This window comes from Acanthochromis polyacanthus, chromosome 4, assembly GCF_021347895.1.
Source record: "Acanthochromis polyacanthus isolate Apoly-LR-REF ecotype Palm Island chromosome 4, KAUST_Apoly_ChrSc, whole genome shotgun sequence".
Lineage (NCBI taxonomy): Eukaryota > Metazoa > Chordata > Actinopteri > Pomacentridae > Acanthochromis > Acanthochromis polyacanthus.
The window spans coordinates 40266526-40290379 of record NC_067116.1 but is presented as its reverse complement, the minus strand read 5'-3'; the positions used below and the strand labels follow the sequence as shown (position 1 = coordinate 40290379).

At 40.7% G+C, this 23854-nt stretch overlaps 1 protein-coding gene across 1 annotated transcript in view; it reads right to left on the bottom strand.

Moving 5' to 3' along the window:
* sema6bb (sema domain, transmembrane domain (TM), and cytoplasmic domain, (semaphorin) 6Bb) overlaps positions 1 to 23854 on the bottom strand; it is a 155130-nt gene that overhangs the window by 18353 nt on the left and 112923 nt on the right. Inside the window, 2 exon segments of the mRNA XM_051947179.1 lie at positions 15369 to 15427; positions 20344 to 20421. Coding sequence (XP_051803139.1) covers positions 15369 to 15427; positions 20344 to 20421 — 137 coding nt within the window.

The window sequence follows — 23854 nt, the reverse complement described above, 5'->3', positions numbered from 1 at the left end:
GGCTGATTGAAACCGCTCTCCCCCCCCATTCGTTCAGCCACCCGCTTGCTCCGTTAATTTACAGTTCACCTTTAATGAAATGTCTCCGCACTGACACGAGCCAAGGCCCTGCCAGTGGACACGCCGCCGGGGGGCCACATCCAGGGCTGAATGATGGCTCCGAGTCACGGCGCCTGTCAGGACCCTGGACTACAGAGTTTAAGGTGATCGATACGGAGGTGCCGCAACAAACTCGCGGGTTAAAGAGACAGGAGGAGGCTGAGGGATTTTATGTAGCCAGGAAAAACGGGAGGGAAGTGACAAGGAAGAAAAGAGCACTGAGGAAGTGTCAGAGGAAACATAAATGAAGTGAAAGCAAATGAGAGTGTGACTGAGTGAAACTGAGAGGGAGGCGGTGTGAAGAAAGCACAGTAGTGTTATTGATGTGTTGCAGAAAGGAGGAAAAGTGTTGTTTGATGCAGGGAGTTAGGGGAACTCACCGTGGTCGATTTTTGTCTGAATGATAGACACAGAAACAATCCCCATCGGTCTGAGCAGAGAGTTGTTACAGTACTGTGGATGTCACGCCGCAGGACTCTCTGTTGAGGCATTACGCAGCGACTCCTGGCCCTGCCCACACTTAAGCGGACAGCCATTACTCAGCACTACAGCCACAGAGCCAGAGGCGAGTTCGGCCTGATTCCTTAAATGTCACGCATTGCCCGGTGACAGTTTCTGAGGAGAGGGAAATGACGAAACTGCACGTATGTTTGCTAAAAAGTGTGTTTGAGCTGCAGCAGAAGTAGGTTTAAATGAATCTCATTTATCTTCCCAGCTGGCAAGGAACATTCCCATGACACTGGGTAACATAGCCTAGAAGTTCTAATGATTTTGAAAGAAAATGCTTTAATCTAATGTTCAAAGAAAGTCTGAAGAAACCATTAATGTTCCTATAAGGGGGGAACGTCCTCAAACTAACATTTGAAAACATTACGCGGGTGTTACTAAGGCTTTTTTTGTGAAACATTCTTGTGATGTGATATATGAACAATGGAGGAACATTCTGCCTGCAATGTTTTGAGGACATTTTGGAGAAGGAACATATTATAGAATGCTCCTCTATAAAGCATTCTCACAGCGTTCCAAATGTCTTCCAAATGTTCTCAAGGCCTCAGAAGATTCTTATATAACTTTTCTGCAATGTGATATTTTAACAATGGTGGGACATTTTGTTTGCAATGTTCTGAGGATGTTTCGTGGATGTTGTTCTGTAAGGGACCAAACTTGGAAGCTGTTATGATAAAAAAAAAGCTCAGTGATTTTGACTTTGATTTTTCTGAGAAAAAATAGAATTTTCTATTTGTTCTAGTGCAGTTCAACCAGAAATGCAACTTCATTTAGAGCACTATAATCGTTTCTTAAAAAATATAATAAAATTCAACACGTTCAATCTTCACAAACATGCAGCAGTTCCATTCAAGCCCTGGAGTCACAGTTAAAGTCAAGGTTACTGCCTCAGCCGTTTGATTAATCCAGAAAAGAAGCAGCACAAATATCAGACATTAGCGCCCCTGAACACTTTTCTCTGAAAAACAAGTCCTGCTCCACTAAAAATGTGTTTTTCCTCTTATTCTTTGGCTCAGATGTGAGAGATTCAATCCACTCAATAAGGATTTTGTTGACACCAGAAAAATATTTCGGCTTTTATCTGCTAAAGAACAGTTTCTTCGTGTTCATCTAAAAACTGACTTTAACATGTACCAGACCACTGTGGGATGTTACAGCCAGTGTGGAAGTCAGATTGGGTCCAATGTTTTTCTCATACAAATTGTCATGTTGCCATTATTTCTACTGTTTTCTCCCTTTTGCCTCTTGTTTGTCCTCTGTGTTTGTTCACATTATAAGAATCATCCAGGCCTCTCAGGCCATCTGGGACAAAACTGCTTTCTGTCCACAAAGTCAAAACCAAACACAAAGAGGCAGTTTTAAGTTTTTACGCACCACATATCTGCAGCAAACTCCCAGGAAAGTGCAGGTCGGCTGCAGCTCTCAGTTCCTTTAAATCAAGGCTGAAGATTTTTCCACTTTCCTCTGCTATTCACTGAACTGAGTCTGAGGCATTTGAATATCTTCAACTGCACTGTAACCTTTACTTTTCTGCTTTCCTCTACTGTCTTTTATTCTATATTGAACTTTTTTTAATTGCATCAAAATGTCATGTTTAATATCTATATCTCATTTGCAGTCTGTCTTGATGCTTTTTCCAGTATGTGTTACGTAAAGCACCTTGAACTGCCTTGTTGTTGAAACGTGCTGCCTTGTGCATCACCTGCTGCAGTATTTAAGCGCACAGAGCAGAGCTTCAGTTCTGCCTGATTCTTGGTGGACTCGTCTCCAAACTCTGCTTGGAGCGTTTGCTTCCTGTTGTTCTTCTCATTTCTCATGTTATTCCCTCCCGCCAGAAATGAGAAAGAACACAGGAAGAAAGGAGCAGAATCATCAACAAGCTTTTAAAAAAATTAAGACATCCGCACCTCGGAGCTGTCGTTTTAGAGTAACATCAATTAAATATGATGTGATGCACAGCTGCATCATCTGTCCATTGTTTTGTTACAGCACTGCTGGTTTTTGGTGAACAGTGTTCACAGCAACCGACATTCTACATTTAGCTAAAAGTCAGTTCACAATGTGGCAACATGTGGCGACTATTTACACTGTAATAAATTACTGTAAAAATACAGCCAAGTTCTAACAGTAGTGTGCTGTTTTCGCAAAATATGGTTAAAAAAAGTCAAACTAGATGCTTTTTTGGATCCAAAAATACAAAAGAGCACAGCATGAGCATCTCACATGAAGTCATAAAGCACTGTTTAGAGTAATGACTTTACATATGTCTTTAGATAGACCCTTTTAAAAGTATTTTCTTAGCATTTTACATTAATTTAAACTATTTTAAATTAACCCTAAAAAAATATAATAGAATACAATTTTCACATGCTGTTGCCTTTGAATAAATATTCCCAGTCCAAAAAAAATGTAAGTTATACTTTAGTGCGATATGCATTTGTAAATGTTAAAAAGAGAGTTGGTAGATCTCAATTCTGGATCATTAAGATTAAAGACACATCTTTATGTAAGGTGTATGCAATTCACAGTAGTTTTTATGAATTTTAAACATAGAAAATGTTGTAATTCACAGGCTGCTATGACTAATGTTGATTACAGTGGCCACACTATATAAATATAAAATATTGTTGGAAAATTTTGTTCCAGTAATAAACAGTAGACCTCGTATTTTACTGAGTACAGTCATCAATTACACAGTTGTGAACTGCTAAATATATTCCAACACTGTAAAAAAAAATACAACAAGTACTAGAAATCAGAACAGGCAGTATTTTTGTTATTTAGAAAGGAAAATTTGTTCTTTAAAAATTTAAGACACATACAAGTGCCTTTAAGTATAAAAGCGGCACACAAAATAAAGCATATAATAAATTATAATTGAGTGATATAATACATATTCACATTTGTCAGTCCTGCTTCTGACATCATGTGAATATTGCAGCTTTGTGCGATGCTTCTTTTATGTCACAGGTACAAAAAAACAAACATCAACGATACACCTGTGCATTCGTGCTCTTAGCTCCTCCCACAAGTTTTCTCGATTTACACCCTCTGTCCTCCAGATGCATTTTAGGAACTGAAAAATCCTCCACAACGCCGCGCCAACACTGATTTCCGGGTCACGGTGGGACGTGGAGGCTGAGAATAGTAAACTGAGTCGAGCCTCTGGTGTTTTGCTCCCAGTCTTTCCAGTCTAATCTGCGACTCCTCTGTGACTCAGGCTCCTCGTCTCCTCCGGTCGTCTCTTTGCCAGTTCGCTCCCACCTCCACCACCAACCATCCAGTCTGCAGCTCACCGTGTCAGACGCCACATTTACCTCCTCCGTCTCTAAACCAAGCCAACCGGCACGCTCACAGCTACCAGCCATGAAGCGCAGCACACTTTCACATTCCCACGCAAGCCACTCACCGGCAACAGCCTCCTCGTCTCTGGTTTCCCACTACTGGTTTCCCTCTCTGTCTGCAATAAAACCTGTTAAACTGTGCTACCGAGTCTGTGTTCTGCATCTGGGCCCGGACCATAAGCCGTAACGCAAGAGTGTGATGTGGAAACTTGAGGCCTCCGACGCATGTATAATGAGAGAATGGACACTTTTGTCTAGTAGTTAATAGTACCAGATTATTCAAAGACCCTACATTGTAAATTAAGGGTAGCAGAGGCCCTTTGCACTTTTTAGGTAAGCTTTTTGGGGAAGAAGAACACTAATTTAAGCAGTCTATTTTAAGATTCCTCGAAACATGTTTGTAGGGATCTTTAAAGACCCTTTGCAATGATTTCTTTTTACCTTGCTAGCATGCCTATTTGGTGTTTTTTATATGCTAGAAGACATATGATGAGTTAATGTTGTGCTTCTGCCTTGCGGTGTACCAATCACCATCTGAAAAACACAGATTTAGACTTTAACAGAACAGAATTTAATGTATAACAATCCTGGGAAACCAAGCTTTCTGTATCTGCTTTAGAATCTGTTTCTGGATTTTCATGGAAAAGACACATATGCATACAAAAAGATTTAATTATTCATAGATTCTAGATTGTAAATTGAGGGTAAAGGATGCACTATCAATTTCTTTAGAGGAATAAATTTCTTTTTGTGAAAAAAAAGACGACAGACTATTTTAAGATTTGTCAAAACATATCTGTAAGGATCTTTAAAGACCTCTTGTGATGATTTCTTTTTACCTTGTTAACATGTCTATTTGGTGTTTTTTATATGCTAGAAGACATATTATGAGCTTCTGCCTTGTAGTGTACCAAATGCCATCAGAAAAACACAGAGTTAGACTTTAAAACCAAATTTAGTATATGACAACACTGGGAAGCCAAGCTTTCTGTATCTTCTTTCGAGTCTGTTTCTGGATTTTCATGAAAAAGATACAGATATGTATATAAATATTTTATAGTACTTAAAAATATTTCATTATCCGTATATTTCAGCCCATTTTAAGAGTTGTCAAAACATATCTGTAGGGATCTTTAAAGGCCCCTTGTGGTGAGTATTTTTTTCCCTTGTTAACGTGTCTATTTGGTGTTTTTTATATGCTACAAGACATACGAGTGAAATAAGCAGTCATCATTGTGGCCGAGGATTTCCGTACCAACGATCATCGACAGATTTTGATTCCAAATGCAAGTTTAATATGTAACAAACCAGAAGAACCCATGTTTCTGTATCTTCTTCAGAATCTGCGTCCACATTTTCATGGAAAAGACTAAATATGTAACTTTTATACACATAGATGAGTTTTTAGGGATTTGATCGACGGCCAGAGAGGGACTGAATATTGACTGACTTATAAATTCCATTTGAAGTTCAGTGAAAAAAAAGACATGAGAGCTGAACAGCTGAATACTCAACTATTCTGCTTCATGGGGAATGAGGTCTTTGATCATATTAGATTGACAGCCATCTAGAAGAATCAGCAAAAGAAACATTTAGTGCGAAAAATATTTGTTTTGGTTTTTCCAATTCCACCTTGATCATATTAAATCAGTCAAAAAAGCTCAGAAAGAAACACAAATTAAAGGTCTCAAAAATAATAACTGAAAAACAAAAAACAAAGAAAGAAAGGTCATGGAGAAAACATGCTTTGCAGCCTTTAAATATTGCATAACTGACTTGATATAATATTGAATACTTTCAGTAAAGTTAAAATGTCTGAAGCTTTGCAAAATGTTGAGGATTTTTCCCCACCAACAAATGATGTGCAGGATTTGCATATTGCATGTGAGGGTCACAAGCCTTAAGTGTACAACCCAAAAACAGCCAAACTCATTCCAACCAAATCCGTGAAAAAATGGGAAGCCTGCAAACACACTCGCACGCAAGAAACGCACACAAAAACACATCTATCAACGGAGACCCATGGCTGGCTGTAGGGTCAGCAGGCCCCCTGTGTTTTTCAAGGCTTTTTCTCTGAAGCTCCCGCTGTGGAGAAGGAGATGTGAGGAGTGGAGAGGAGGACTCAGAGGAAGAAGTCAGATGAAAGAGCTGAAGCCCTTCAGGAGTCCTTGCACCTTGCCAAGCTTCCCAGAGGCTGAAGCTACTATTCTTATCTTCTTAGAGCTCCCTCCGAAAAAAAAAAAAAAAAAAAAATCCCCATCTCTGCACTGAAAACTGCATACACTCTTTCACTTCCCCTTTTTCCTGTCGCTATGCCCGCGCATACACATGTCAATTGTTATGAGACGGGAGGTCCTCGCATTTCATCAGCCAAGCTGCAGTATTCGCTGAGGGGATCAGCTCTGTTCTTCAAGCCTCTCAGAAGTTCCTCCGGGTAGAAAAGATGTGCGAGTTAGAGCTCAGTCTGCCATCTGGGGATGCACAGCTACACACCACGCTTCCTCCATCTCCAACTGCCTCCCTCTCCCTCTTCCCTGCCCTTGGTTTCTGACTTGCAGCAGTGACAGCAGAGAGAGTTAGGAGTGGAGGAAGGTGGCACCAAGGTCGCAGAGCCCTCTCCGTCTGACAGAGGAGACCGCATCAAACAAAAAACACTGTGGTGAATGCCCCCTCTCTCATTTCCTGCCTGTCTCAGTCTCCCTGTTGGGGTTCAAGCTACAGGGCAACGCATTCATCATCAGCAGACTTAATACCAAGTGTTTTAACAAGCTGCCATGTAAATACAAAGAACTATTTCGGCTTTATGGGTTCCCCTCTTCTAAGCCTGAACTCAGGCCCCATTCTCCAAAACCACGGCAATTAGAATGGAATTAGATGAGACCGCGGCCGTAAATTTGGCAACAAATTTCCCCCCGGCTGCACAAAAGCTCCTCGCAGCATCACAGAGAAGCCAGACAGAGATGCCAGAGTTGGTCGGAGGCTCTGTGGCGATCGTCATCCACTCCAACATGACGCCACAACAAGGAATCTCCAATCTGCCGTCGCCTCATTGATGTTTTTAGTGGACCTCAATTACTGAGTGACTGCATCCCGCTGTTCCACCAGTCAAAACACTGCCTTTTCTTCAGGAAATATTTTCACAGCACCATAATTGCTTCCATCTGTAGCTACGCTGTGGCAACACTAGCTATGTCATTACGGCTGAGTGAGTTCACAGCGAAAACGGGTGGCAAATGTGTGTGTGTGTGTGTGTGTGTGTGTGTGTGTGTGTGTGACTGCAAGTGTGTGCATTCATTGGAAAACCGTTGTTTGTTTGTTTTTTTGTCAACACGGAGGAGATTCGAGGAAAGTTGGAACAACAAGGGAATGCGTTGCAGCAAAAAGCACCAAGCGCCTGCCTCCTGCTCCCATTTGATGGCTAGTTTAGCAGAGTTGACTTTAGCTGATGAGCTGTCTGTGCAAATACAATTCGACTTGATCCCCCAAAAGGCCTGTAAACAGCAGAAAAAAAACGAGGGGAAGCGTTTAGCTCATAGCTGCCGGAGGATTCGGGGACTTTCTGACATAATTTGGATGCGAGAATCTTTTCGTTGCAGCTGAGAGATGCTTATGGCGAATTAAAAGAGTGAAGCCGGTGCTTTGACAGACCATTTAGCTCGTGTTTACGCTGTAACTGATTGGCCTGTCAGCAAAGGTCACAACCTGGAAAAAAACGCCCGAAACCGGCCGATCGACACGTCGCCGTAACCTGCAGCAAGTGGATCTGACATCCTATACTGACTGTGGACGCCTGAACCAAACCTGGCTCATTACGCTGTTTACAGAAATGGTTTATACGACCTGTCACATGCACTTTCACACGTGCTCATCTCTCTCACACACACACAAACAACACTCAGAGTTAGTTTGGTGGTTTCTGTCAGCAGAGCGTGTTCTGCTCAAACATCATTAAAACTAAATCCAACATAAATCCGGCTGCAGTTTGTCACGCTGGCTGGGATGTCCACTGTGAAGAGCCTACTAATTTAGAGAGGGCAGATATTAATGGCTCTATTTTCCTGCAAGTACAATTGGTAAGTGCAAACCCTGGGCCCAGATGGGTGTAACCAGCTAATTTGTGCAATTGTAGACACCGGAGGCACAAGAGGAGGAGTGACACAGCACGGATCTAACTGGAAAAGAGGAGAAATTAACAATTTATTAGGAGGAAGATGACAATATCAGCAGGTGGAGTCAGGGCAGGCTTTACTAATTAGCCAGTCATGTCAAGATTGTCAGTTTCCTAATGGGCCACACCACATCTGAGAATTTTTCATTTAGCACTCCAGACAAGCAGATGGTTTTCAAAAAATAACACTACTGCTGGTTTTTAGTTTTATTACTACTGACCCTGAAAAAACTGAAAAGCACAGCTTTTGCACTCGTATACTAATAGCAATTTTAGCAGATTGGATAAACATACACGTCTCCCTGTAATAGTTTATTAGCACAGTGTACAGCAAATCAGAGAAGTTTATATATTTATTTCATTAAATCCTGCTACCGTATAAGAATTGATTGAATAATTGATGAATCGACTCACACTGTTGACCCAAGTGTAAATATGCACATTGCTCAAATTACAGACACCAGATGGAACAAACACGTCATCATTACCACCGTATGAAAGATGAGGAGCATGCATTTGAGCTTAACTGACACTGGGTTTTTTGAAGCAAATTTGAGATGCCGTGTTTGAAAACTCGAGCTTGCTACATTGTGTCCCCCTCAAGTGTGTTGGTTTGCATCCAAGAAACAGTGAAGTACCTGCCGAGCCAAAAGATTTACATTAGACACACACGCGTACACACACACACACACACACACACACACACACACACACACACACACACACACACACACACACACACACACACACACACACACACACACACACACACACACACACACACACACACACACACACACACACACACACACACACACACACACACACACACACACACACACACACACACACTTAATTCAATACAGATATTTTCTCTGACCTCATCTCTTTCATCAAAGTGTACCTCCCACAACACATCGTCTCAATTAGACGTTGAGCTCCCCAAACTGAGCTTTGATCAAAGCCGGTTTAGAGAAACTCCACGTCTCTGCATACTCAAACTAATATTCAGTGTGTGTGTGTGTGTGTGGAGTGAGCTTTGCTTCTAATAAATGCACAGAGAGCCATGTATAACCGCAAGTCAATACATTTAGCTACACTCAACTTCCGCGCAGTTTCCCATTAGGAAGCTGATCTCACACTGTGGACTCCCGGCGACACAGAAAGACATTCCTTTAGTGACGGTGTTGAGGGACGTTATCCTTCATTTCTGAGGGGAAAAAAAATCTACCAAAGCTAAAGATGAGGAAACTTGTGCAAAGTAAGAAGAAGGGCAGAAACTGTGTGATGTATGAAAAGAGAAGATTAAGAGGATAGGAGGCAGGTGGTTCACATCACCTTGACAGAGTTACAGCCTGGCCACAAGCCCGCCGAGGAGGCCGGTGACAGCGCAGTGACACGGGAGACGCCGGCGGCACTCAGTCCATTTGTCACAGCCGCCTGGCCAAGCACCCATGAAAACAGAGGCTCCATCTCCCCCCGTCCTGCACCTTTCCTCCAATCTCCAAGCTTTCATCCACTCTCACCCTTGCTGGTGTGATTACCTCTTCACCTCCTCGCCTTTTCTCCCTTCCCTCCCCTGCTTCTCTTCTATACTCACCCTCATGACTCCACACTCCTGATCCCCTGAACCGTTTCCTCCCCTTTCCATCCCCAAAGTTTGCCTCCTTCCTGTGATCTCTCAATCCCTTACTCATTCTTTTTGCTCCGCTCTCTACTCCTTGATCTGATTTAGCCGGCCTCCCCTCCCCTCCCCGTTCCTGTTGCTCCTCTCAGCCCCATTCCTTCCTTCCTTCCTTCCTCCTCTCTCCCTTGCAGAATCACCCTTGATATCTGTTCGACTGCCATCAGCCAGAGAAGAGATGAAAATCGATTCTCCTTCCAGCAACTGCTCCTCTCTGGTTAAGGAGAAAGGGGGAGGCAGTTAGCTGGGCTCTAAGTAAGGCCATACATCCATCTCCCTTTGAGGTCTGATGACAAGGCTGCTCTGAAATCAGTGTAGCTCTGACTGAGGCTGGGGAGAGATGAGTTAGAGCAGAGGCCCCGAAGCAGCAGAGGAGCAGACACTGTGGTGCAATAAATGACTTGCAAAAACAAAACTAGCATAATTTCCTGGTTTAAAAAAAGCAAAAACCTGAATATAACCAGCCCAACATTGAGGGGTTGTTCAGCCAATTTACAAATTTAAACATATTTTGTCACTTACAGAACCTGAGGCTTGGTTTAGTTATGCACACAGTTGTGCTGTTACAGGAAATGATGTCTCATACGCTCAAAGCATTGAAAACTATGACAGCAATAGGCTCGGCTGCTAGAAAAGGGTCACATTAAAGGTGATGCAATTAGTGTTGTACAGCTAAATATTCTATTTAGCCTAGTGGCTAAATAACACTTAATTTACTGGAACTAATCACTATTTACATGATATTCCACTGGTTCTCATCATTTCTGGTCCATGATTTTTTTTTAAAAATTCGACCATGTGTACAAGCAAAATCTCATCTAATGCCACTGGCAGTTCTCAACAGTTGTTCCAAAAGGGAACTTTGGAAAGTAAACTTCTCGTTTTGTTACATTCAAAAATGTGTTAGCTACCAGAGAAACAAACTATCTGGTGGTTTGAGGTAAAGGACAAAGATTAGTACAGGCTGCAAAAAACAAATATAAATGTTATTTTTTTTTCCCCTTTCTTTCCGGTCGTTACGCCATGAATCATTTCACCTTATTTTCTTTTTTAGCTCCCTGATTTCGTACACCTAAAGCACTGAAAAATTCACTGACAGAACCTGGGGCAGGGTCTAGTTATGCAGACAGTTGTAGTTTTATAGGAAATTTAGTTTCATATACTCAAAGCATTGAAAAATATATCTGGGGATAAACAGTAAGAGGCTCAGCTGCTTCAAAAGGGTCACATGAAAGGTGATCCAATTAGTGCAGTACAACTAAATATTGTCTAGTGGCTGAATAACAACAGACTTAGAGTAACAGATCGATATTTACATTCATTTCCACTGGTTGTTATCATTTCTGGTCCATGATTTCTTCAAACTAGACGGTGTGTCTTCGCAAAATATCATCTAATGCCACTGGCAGTTGTCAATAGTTCTTCCAAAGAAGGTTTTTGATAGCAAACTTTTCATTTAATTTAATTTGGAAATAAACTATTTGGTGGTTTCAGGAAAAGGACAAAGATTAGAGATTAGTACAGCCAGGAGAAAACTCATGTAAAATGTATTTCTTCCTTCTTTCTCATCCCTATATCATGAATCATTTCATCTTATATTCCATTTGAGCTCCCAGACTTCCTTTTAGGACCCGCTGATTTAGGTGACCTTTAAATTTTATGCTACCACATACTTTTATTGAGAAAATGATTTTTTAAAATCAGATTTTTATGATCACTGATGGTTAAAAGTTAACTTCGGAGGCCAGAGAGGGAAATTTCAGTTTGACACAAAGCTCCAGAAAGTGCTCCTCCACTAGGAAAGAAGTAAGCAAAGGGAAAGTGAAAATGAGTTTGCTGAATTTCCCCACAGAGCGATAGATAGGCCAGATCATATCTCACCTCTCATCTGCTGGGTCAAGATACAGACAGGTGGAATGAGTCCAATATAGAGGTATGAAATATTCAGCAACCGAAAGCCTTCTGTCTGTTCCACCAACCCGAGTCCCTGAGGAGTTTGTGTTGTGAGCATCTGTGTTTGTAAGTGCACAGGTGTAAAGTATGTGTCCTGCATACATGAACAATGTGGCAGATGAAGGGAGGCTCGGAGAAAAATGCTGATAGACACATTTATAGAGAGTGTGCAGGCAGTTTTCAAAGTCTTAACGGTGTCAGTGACAGTTTGTCATAACAAGCCCATTGAAGCTGCGACTCTGTCGTCCTCCGACTGAATATTGCAATTGCAGATGGCTGAAAGAATCTTTGTCTTACAGAAAGACAAAGAAAGATGGATTCGGCTTGAACTGGGGACAGGAAACACTGAGGGAAAGCATCCATAACAGAGACAGTGAGAGTGTCAAATGGAAAAAAAAAAAGGAGCGAGATATGATGAAAAGATTGGCCGTGGCACCAAGTTCATCACAGTATCGGAGACAAAGTGCTGTCTGAGTGTTGGTGGCGACTGTCAGATGGATGGCTCGAGTTCCTGCCATGCCAGCCCAGCAGCTCCTGTTCGTCTTGTGACAACAGAGCTAACCTCTGTCAACAGAGCTCAACTCCGGCATATTTCAAGACTGGATGAGACGCTGGACCAAACATGCCTCAGAGCTCTGAAGTTCCTCAAAGACAGGGCCGTAGAGCAGGGCAGCACATCTTTATGTAACACTGCTCCAAGACCGACAGATACCAGAGCACTGCATGCTTTTATCTCCGTGTACCTGAGCTTTCTGACGGGTGCAAATCTAAGGAACGATATGCTCCTTCTTATCTGTGTTTGGCTTAAAGGACTTAATATCTCAATTCATGAATCATGAGAAGTATGACACAGTTTGTGAGATGTGTAGCGGTTTATCAAAAAGTTCCAGGACTTTGTGTGTGAACGGAGCAACAGAGAGTTTAAGCTGGACCTGCGCTGCACATATTTCTGGTGTGCACATTTACTGTTTCTACATGAACTGGAAAAAACATCATGTTCTGTATCAGTCAGCAGCTTAGAATCATCCAACCTTCACATCCAGGATGATCACTAGTGATCAGAGGTGGATCTGCAGCTGCTGCTGAGAGAAAACTGTCTTCATTCTCCATTACAGTGATTGGTTTCTGTTCACTGCACAACACCATTGATTCATTGTGTGCAAATGACTCTTCAAGCATCCCTTTTATGGCAGCCTGGTGAACAAAACCTGGTTTAACAAATAAATTTGATAACTGTCATTCATGAGCTCGGAAGTTTTAGGTTTTGTCTAGCCAGGCTATCTCAAACCTGTTTCCAACTGTACACTAAAGAAGCACGCTCACCGTTTTCTTCAACATCCTCGTGACTACGTACTGAGAATCAGTCCTCCACCGTTGGACTGTCGTTGGACTTTGCTACTGTAACATCCTTAAGGAAGAACATTCGGCACAAACAACTGCTATGTGGTTGCTCAATGTTATGTCTGTCCGGTCACAATGCAAAAATTGCAGATTTTTTTAACCACAACAACACAAACATCAGAAATCAATCCACCCTGCTCAACAGATTTGACTCCCCGTGACTTCTTCCTCCTCTCCAAAACAGATATTCAAGATCCGGTGCTTATTGCTGACACATAAAAATGCTTCAGTAACTGCTGGCACATGTTGCATATTCAGTCCTAGAACTTTTTGATCAACTTTCACATGTTGTTGCTATGGTTGATATACGAGTTACTTAATGGGTATGAACAATTCCAAGTGATTGCGAAGGCCGTTTGAATATTTGACCTTTATATTGGTAGAGTATTTAGTGAATATATGCGTGCTGTACAAGAAAATCTTGTATTAGTAGAGATTTGTTTTCACATGATCACTCAAACTCATTTGTGCTCAGCACAGTTTCCTGATTAACTGTAAACACTGTTGTTTCGTGAATGCGTCTTATGACAGAATACAGTTCAGTTCATCCATTCGTTTAATCCATTTGGGTTTGCCTAAAGCGATGCACACAAATGAGGTACAATCTGAGCCGCAGCAGATCACAAAGATGCCAAGAGGTAAGAATAAGTGCAGCAATCTACAGCTTCATATTACGCCTCAAACAGGTGTCAAACTTCCAGGTTTCAGGTGCATGCACTAAGGCATTAAGAGATAAAAAATGAGACAGAAAGGGACAGAGAGAATGAGTAGAGTCAAAAGTCAGGCAATCTCTGCTACTGCTGCTTTGGGAAAGTGAAATATGAAATAATCTTTGAGATCTGCTGTTGGTATAGCTTTGTTCTCCACATTAAGTACCAGTGTTTGACCCCGAGACCCTACACCAGACCTCCACTTACAGCACACAGAAAAAGATCCAATACCAGAGCTTATAAAACACTCCATTAGCTAACTGAGCATGAATAATTATGTTCATCTCTCACCCACTGGTGTAGTACAGAAGTAGAGTAATGATCATCGAAGTTGCGCTTTTAATTACAATCCTCCTGTATGTGTTTGCTGAAGTGAAGTTCCCTCTTGGTAGAATTTATAGAAATTAAATTACTCTCACATTTTTCATGAAGTTTATGATATTTTGCAAAAACTTGTAGGAATCAAAAGCAGAACGAATGCAAAATAGGCGATAAATATAACACACAAAGTAGAGGATCATGGGTTTCTGTTCAGGAGCAAGTTTGACTCGGGTTCCTCACAAGTTCTACAAGGCACCACACATGGACTCAATGAAGACAAACAGCTAGCTTAACTTTGCTATGTACAGAGTGAGCATCAGCCATCAATTACTGAGGCCGTCCTTTGTGGTTTCAGTGGTCAGAGATCCTGAAGTGAGAGAACAGCATCAAACAGAGCACCCATCTGAAAAAGGATTAGAGTTGTACGCGCGTTCCGATTATGCAATATTTATCTGTTCTCTTCTCAGGGAGCACGGCACATGAACTCGGGGAACTTTCAGAAGCAAAGGATTAATTTGCACGCATCGGAATTAGCGCTTAGATCAAAGCCAAAGTGTGGGGGGGTGTCATGGGAGTATCCAAAACCTCTGCGCATCTCGAATAGAGATTTGCTGGTTACCACTTCTATTTTCATAATGATATGGAGAAAGAAAAAAGGGAGACATCAAGGGGGAGAACTCAAGCTGGAGTTGAATATAATTAAGCGTATGTATATGGAACAAATAAAAACCCTACCAGACCAAAGCAAAGATAGCACACGAGTAAGGAGAGAGTAAACAGAAAGAAGAACAAAGTTGGCTAAAACATACACAGAGATTTTCTCGCTGGAGACTAAAATGAGTCTTGCAGACCGTCTCCGTGTTGGTTCTTGGTGGTTACTCTTGGGAGGAGCGAGATACTACAGAGCACTGAGGTGGATTGGGACTTGTCTCGGTGTTTATTTGTGGATTTCCTCTGTATAAATTGAAACTACGAGGCTCCTTCCTCGCTCTTATTGTATTGTTGTTTACCCTGACGAGTTATGTAAGGAGCAGGGCTAAGACAAGAGAGCTATTTGCTTCAACACTTGTAGGCAAACACACACACACACACACACACACACACACACACACACACACACACACACACACACACACACACACACACACACACACACACACATTCTGGCCGGCTCCTCTTACCGTCACAGTCACCCAAGTGGGCCACGTTTCCCTGTTCAACATCTTGCTCGAATGGCAGTCTGTAGAGGAGAAGAGACACAGTCATTAATCAGAAGACACAGAGGCACAGCAACTCGGTCAGTGACACACAGCACAGATCCACTCTGATAGAGGAAAACTATCTCAATGTTACAGCTAAGGACAAGTCACAATGGAGCGTAAATCTCCACGAGCCACTTCCAATTGAAGGAATTTTTGTTTTTGTTATGATAAAGGGAATAATTTTAGAAAAAAAAATCATTAAATCTGAAAAAGAACTGGAGAAACCCTTGAGCTGCCTAATATCCCACAAAAATCACCATTATAATTTTAAGATAAGCACTTATGCCTGCAGCGACAATAATTAAGCTCATTAATGCAATGAATTCTAAATATTTCTAGGTCAGCATGTGTCTTCATGTTAGGATATCTTCGCTGGGGATACAAACTCCTTATCTTGAGGTATTACAGTGCTTTCAAGAAAATCTGGTTTACTCATTAATATGCACCTTAAGGAGCCACTTAAAAATACATAATATACGATTATTATTCTATCAGTTATATGGAAAACCTATTACACATGTAAGGAAAAATAATTTGTCGTATCAGTTTTATATTCAACAAATCCTCAAGCTGTTCTTAGTTTTCTGTAATTCTTGAGAAAATATGACATATTGTATTTCTACAACTCATTTCCCATTCGGGCGACAGGGGAGCGGGGAACAACTCAGCAGACAATAACATGTGATGAAGTGAGGAAACGGAGAGGAAATGAGAACAGCTTTCAGGCCAGGTGCTCACAAAGACAAACACAACTGCTTTTAGTTATGGTTCATGTCTGGGGAAATGGCACCAAGTTGCAGTGGACAGACTGAGAGTCTGAGCGAGCGCACAAATCTATAAGCCTGCAGGCTCCGCTCAGTGCAGAGAAACACTGCTAATGAAGTTCAGGTGGATGGAAAGACCCCGAGTTAAGTGATTTAAGTAAAATGTGTGAGAACGGGCTCTTTTGCTCTCTTTTTCCAATAGCACAGCGATGGAAGATGTACAGGGTCACATTCTAATGCAGATTGGACAAAAACGCATTAGAACTGAAGGTACTTGATGTATAAATTATAATAATTATGACAAAATATGATATGTTTTCTAATGCAGTGATACTGTAATAAAACATACGCACAAAAGGTTTCCATTAAGAGTTGGGTGTTGGTCACCACACATATACTGAAGATGCCCTGCAAAAATAATGCTAATTCTTTGTGTAGTAAAACCTATTCACACTGGAAAACATTATTTTTTGCCCTTATATTAACATTTAAACCAAAACACGTAACAGGAGAATGTTTTAACATTATGAGTGTATGTATTTCTTACTCCATTGAATAAGAATATTGACATTGTTTCTATTGTCTATTTTTAATCATATAATTGATTTTTTAAACTGTATTCATTTATTTATTCATTTCTCTTTTACTCTCGATTTATTTAATTATTTACATTTTTTAAATTTAATTACTACTAGTACTGTTATTATCCTTTTTAGCCTTGTGTTTTCATTTTTTCCACTTGTTCTTTCCCTTACTAGGATGTGATGTTGCATTGATTTATTTTGAAAAGCTCTATTTCTGCACTTTATCCTGGTCTTACATTTTGGGTTTGGACTGAGCAGCCTTCTGTTTTTAAATGTTCGTCCTGACTGTTCTTCTTTCCCTTTTTCCCCTGTCTCTAAAGCACTCTGTCTTTAAAAGGTGCAATATAAATGAAGTTATTATTATTACATTTTCTTATCTGTACACTTCATTTGACATTACAAACAGTGCACCATTGACTTAGCTTACTATGGAGACCGGAAGCAGTGAGAAACAGCCTGGGACTGTCAAAGTTACTTCTGAAGCTCACTATAAACTTGCATGCTGGAACAATTTCCTGGACAGACCTACACTAACTGAGAAGAAACAAATAACCCACAAGTTTCTTCTGGCACTTGCCAGGCTGTCATTGTGAATAAGAAATAGTTATATTGGCCTGCCTTGTAAAATAAAGTGAAGAAAATAAGCATATTCCTCAAAATGTTAACTTATTCCACATTTTAAAACTGCTTTTGACTTTGAGGCGTGATGTGTGAATTGATGTGATTTGTTGGGCATAAACTGTCAGAGATGCCCAAACAGATTTGACTAACAGCTGCAACCAAAATGTTAAAACTTAGTAAAGATCCGCAGCCGAGTAGCTTCTGACTTGCAAGTCTTCAGATAAGCAAGAATGTTGTGAATGCTGCCCAGCATCTTTTATAAAGACGTTATCGACTGAAGTGAGAGAATGCTTCCAAAGAAAGGAGTGCAGACATACGTCGATGTTATGTTGGACTGTAATTGAGTTTTTCTGTGTTCATGATTCTGCACTGAGGCAGTGTTTGGCCTTCAAACCACGTCTAAGAAAGCAGGACATGAACTGTGCGAGCAGGATGCCGAATTGACCTCAGCGAGTCGGTATCGTGCAATTAGCTAAAGGCTCCAGCGGCAGCGCAGCCAACATTCGTGCCTTTAATGCCTGAAAAACACTGTGACAAATGAGTCCGAGCGCACCGCGAACGTACAGCGGTTGTCATCTTAATAAAGAATAATGCTTTATGTTCAGCTGGCTGCTCACACACTGTGGGTCATTTACTTCGTATACATTAGCTTTGCCTGTGGGTTTGCGTGTGTGCATGTATTTTTTTCCCCCCCCTTTCTTTTACAGTGATTTTTATTTCTTGCACAGACTCCCAGGTAGATTGGATCATTATTTAAAGATGCTGTAATGAAACAGAAACTGATAAAGACCACATGTGCGTGCACGGTGAACGCTGTAGACAGTGTAAGAGCCTTCAGCTGGTTCTTCGGCGAGTACTGCTGCAGTTGACAGGAATTATGGAGAAGGATTATAGAGCAACTGAAGTAATTTAATAAATATATTGATATATTGCCTGCTACGACATCTGAACACTTCACGCGGCAATTAAGAATGTATGAGTAGCTAGCAAGAGAGCAGAGAAGATGAAAGTTAGCTAAAAGAAATGGATGAATGATTGAAACATCCACCATCTGCAACCAAGTGCTACAAATGCAAATTTAAAGCAACCTAAATATAAAAAAAATCTAGTCACAAGCAGTATGTATACATTCCAATGGACACATTTCTGATAAAAGAAGCTAAAACCAGAATCTAGACAGCTGTTTGCTCCAAAACAGTGTTTTGTCGCATTATTCCTACTGGCAGAAGCTGAAGAGACAATCAGAGAGAAATCAGGAAAACACAAAACAATCAAATCAAACAGAAAACTAACTTTCCTGGCAGCAACATGTGCCATCGCAAAAAGCTGCAAAACCTATTTTCCTCGAAAACGGCCCAAATTATAAAAATAATCTGAAGTTATATGAGGCCTGCTGAGCTCTCTCCTCTGGCGTCACTTTGCAAAGAGAGGCTGCATTATTCCACAAAGAGGAAATCCACAGTAACTCAATGCAGGATCGATTGCCGACTTGACCGCCCTTGGTAAATCTAATCAGGACCAACATAGAGGCCTTTAATAATATAAGCAGGCAGCCTGAGGTGGTCTTTAAGGCCCATGTTGTCCGTTCAGCTGGCACTACACCTGTGTTTGAAGGCCTAATTCAATAAGCGGCTTGACTAAAGAGAAATTTGATTTCACTGGAGGGAATCAGCCGCAACTGGAGGTGAGCTGTCAAGACAAACCGCTGCGTTTCAGACAACACACTGTCTGAGTGGATGTGCAAAACACAGACGGCGTTACACAAGAGAGAACACAGAAAGCCACTCAGTCGCACCCCGACACGGCGTTTTATGGCCAACACTCGATAGGACGTGAAGCCAAGGAGCATTGTTTAGGATCAGACATCTTGAATCGATAAGCACACACAGAGGAGACGGTGTGACAGGCTGCTTAGAGGGCACAGATGTTGCTCAAATAGTGGCAGCCAGAAGCATGGACTTCCAGAGCAGATAAATAATATATGGGGCGTCTCTACGGGTGGTCTGCCGGGTCTGCTGCCAGAAAAATAACCTTGAGAGTAACGATAAACGGAGAAATAAATCAAATCAAAAACTATAGGATCAAAAAAAAGGGGGGAGGAGAGGAAGGTGGAAACTTACAACTTCAGACGGACGTAAACAGTTTAAGTCATTGTCGTTCAGGGGCCACATAGAGTTCAATTTGATCTCAAGTGGGCTGGACTGGTAAAATCACAGCATAATAACCCACAAATAATCACAACTCTGAATGTTTCCCTTTGTTTTAGTACAAAAAAGTCCAAGCACATTCTGAAAATGTTCACATTTATTGAACTATCTTTTTACAAAACATAAACAACCTGAAATTTCATAGAAAAATAAGTGCAATTTCATCAACATTACGCCTCAGTTTATCATCTGTGCATTACAACTTACAGATGCTGTTGTATCTGCAAAGGCACGAAACATTTAGTCACAGGTGTCTGGGACTGAGCAATATAGTATTTTACGTTATGATCACGACAACTTTGCAAGGTGTAGAAAATAATTTTAATTTGCATTAATTTCCACATCTGTGTTGTAATCCTGATCACCTGAACTGAGACACTACACAAGCTAAGGTGGGAACTATTAAGTAAGAAGGTGAAGTATGTATATGTATACAATGTATATATTTTTTAAAAAATACATGAAAGTTGTGGCAGTACATCAGCAACAGGGTTCCACCAAACCAAACTCTTTTGTACTGAAACTGCTGACTGACATTATATTGCACAATGTCTTCTCTGTAATTTTTACACTTTGTGAATTTATCCCACAGCCTGGACTGGACTGGACCCTCTGGTGGGCCGGTTTTGGCAGGGGGAGACGTATGTTTGACACCCCTGGTTTAAGTCATCAGTGAGCAAGTTGTGGTGATGGAAATGCGACTGGAAAGGTGTCATACCTGGTCCCAGGTCTGAGGAAAGAACAGGTGCTTCCTCTGGTCCAGCCACAGTATGGATCCCTGGAGGCGATGCAGTTTCTGCAAAGGGAGAAGAAAAAAAAAACTCATTTGATTGATTGAACCCCTGAGGTTCTCAGTTTTACTTATGTTCCTTTAATGAAGTTTCAGAGTCAGAGTCTGACTTGCTTGAGCGTGACAACCACAAATTTCACACATGACATAAGGGCAACAATTGACTTACTTCCAACAGCAATTAACTTAGCAATAGTTTCTCTTATTAGTTTAAATATAGGTTCAGCTCATTACACTACTGACAATCAACAGCTTTGGTGTGATTTTTCACCTTGAAGAAGCTGCAAACTTTCACATTTTCCACCATGTAAAACCAGCTTCATGTTATTCATCACAGTGAACATTTTGCCATCTTTGTCATGATTGCAGTATTGGGCAAGGTGGGAAGAGACACAGTTTAAAGAAGTATTCTCTTGAAATAAAGTAGGAATTATCTTGAGAGTAGTTCTGTGGACAAAACAGACTTAAGTAGATTTTTCCAGGATTTCCCACCACATTTTTGGAGCTGAGAGCTGAAGCTGTAGAAAACTTTATAAGTGGAGACTGGTTTCAGGAAATTCCTTCATTCTCTGATTTGAAAATAGTTGTCCAACAGCAACCTTCACCAATTTTTTTTCTCTCAGAAACTATTTCTCAGTGTCAGTGTTGCCTGGGGAGTGTCTATTGAGTTTGATTCTCAGAAAATATGCGTCACATATTAGATACTTTAACACCATCTTTTACTCCATATTTTAGCTCAACCTCCTAATGTCCTTGGCTGTAGCCAAAAATCTTTCTGCTCACAGCCACTCTGCCACACAATGATAATGGAATGCGGACAAAACCACAAAGCTACTGAAATGTTCACTGTGAAAGACTGCCAATCTCTTGCAAGTCTTTGTAAGTTAATTTTCAAACAAGGCTTGTGTTGAGAATAAAAAATTACACTTGGAAAGAAGGGAATCATTCTGAAATCCTCTGCCAGCAATGTAGAACGTCCTACGAGGGATTAGACGATGCTGACCAATGAAACAATGTGTGAAACCTTTTAATAATATGTCTTTATAATCACTTCACACATAGTTTAAGCGTACATAGGCCATTAGCTCTGGTGGTTAAGCATTTTTAATTATCCTAATGTCTCCATGTAGTGTTTTCCTCTCTCAGAAATGTGCTCATCAAAAATGTGCACAGGTTCTGTTTCTATGACAACAAAATCTTGACAACATATCATCACTCCAACCGCACAGACTAGCATCGCTCCTCACTGTGATATTTTCTGCCTGACATATCGCACAGCTTGGGGTAGACAGACACGGCCGGAGCAACTTTCTTATCCAGTAAAGACAGCAGGGCTTTTCTGAAAAGTTTTCAACTAGATCTGGAACCCAAAAAAATGCACCACACTCTGAACGAAGGCCGTATGAAGCTGCACATTGTCCCGCCCTCTGAAACTATTTAAAAAAAAAAGATGTCTGTGCCGATATGCTGTAGTTAACTGAACAACGTGAGTTTGTAATGACGTGAGATTAAACAAGGTCAAAAGGTCACATCTGCATACACCGTGAAGTAATGTTGTTGCGATAAAATGTCAGATCAATATTAATTTGTTGAGAAACAACCTTTACAACAATCAAACTGGATTAATGCCGGGTGGAAGAAAATCTGTGCATTAACCTCTTCAGACCTGCCGTCCACATATGTGGACATGTTTTTATTTTGTTTTTTGTTTTTTTTTACCAAAAAAGCGTATTGTTAATACTAATAATAGTACTAATATTACTACTTCTATTACTAATAATACAACTACAAATAATAATAATAATAATAATGATAATAGCAATAACAATAACAATATAAATCTAGTAAAATATAATGTGAATGTAATAAACATAATCATCAGGTATTAGATATTGTCCAATTATTATATTTACTGGTTACTCCTTATTCCAAATAACTAGAAAAAAACTAAAATGCAAGCCCAACCAACATTCTGGTCTTAAGAGGTTAACCTTGAGCACGCAGAACATAAATCCATAGCGTGTCCAACCAGCATTTCCCTACAACAGAAAAGCGCCAGAGCTTCATCAAAAATGTGGGTTTTGTTTCTATGACAACAATATCTTGACAACATGTCATCTCTCTAACTACTAGCATCTCTCTGTGCTGTGAGCATTCCTGCCCGACATATCACATAAACAGACACAAGCACAACGAGCGTCTTATCCTGTAACAGCAACAAGATTTTCAACTATGAGCGCTCGGAGCGGTTGCACAAAAAGGGCTACATGCAGCTGCCTGCATGCTCTTTTCATGTAGATCAATGCAAAAAAGATGCTGGTTCTCAGAAAATCTCAGCCTTACACCTTTGAAATGGTCCTTTAATGATATGCTGTGGGCCTGCTGCATAGTTTGTAACGATGTGGGATTAAACGAGGTCAAAAGGCCACATCTGCATACACTGTAAAACAATGTTACTATAAAATGTCAAATCAATATGAATTTGTTGAAAAATAACCTTTAAAATAATCCAAGTGGATTACAGCCGGGTGGAAGGAAATCTGTGCATTAACTGTAACCACACTGAACAAAAACTCCATGTTCTGTATTTCACATTGGTCCCACTGTTCAGCTAACATCATCCTCCCAGTCCAACAATATCTTGACAACATATCATCTCCCTGACTGCGAGCATTGCTGCTTATTCTGAACATTTCTTCCCGACATATCATGCAGCTTGTGATGGACACAACCAGAAAAAGCATGTAATCCACATCCATTCTTATCCGGTATCTGAGATTTTCAACTGGCAGCACTTGGAGAGATAGCACTAAAATGGCAGTATACTCTAAAAAAACGCTGCATTTTCATTAGAAACAATTAAAACGAGAAGCCTCTGCTTAGAAAATCTCAACCTTACACCTCTGAAATGGTCTTTTAATGATATGCTAAGGGCTTGCTGTATAGTTTGTAATGATGTGAGACTAAATGAGGTCAAAAGGTTGTATTTGTACACACTGCAAAGCAAAACTGTCACCGTAAAAATGTTAAATATAAATTCATTGAAAATTTTAATTAGTCAAAATCGGTTAGAAAGGGAAGGAAATCTGTACATCAAGCGTAACCACAACATGTTATGTATTTCATAATGGTCCCATTTTTCAGGTAACATCATCCTGCCAGTCCAACCTCAGGTAGTGTGTCCATACAGCTTTCCTCTCACAAAAACAAGCACTGGGGCTTCATCAACAACAACAAGAACAAGCTTCTTATCCAGTAATAACACCAAGATTTTCAACTGGCAGCACTTGGAGTGGCTGCACAAAATAAATGCAGCACACTCCATTTTCTTCAGAAACAATTCAAAGAAGAAGCTTCTGCTTAGAGAAATTCAACCTTACATCTCTGTATTGGTCCCTTGTTGATATACTGTGGGCGTTTTCGATGGCGAAATGTACAC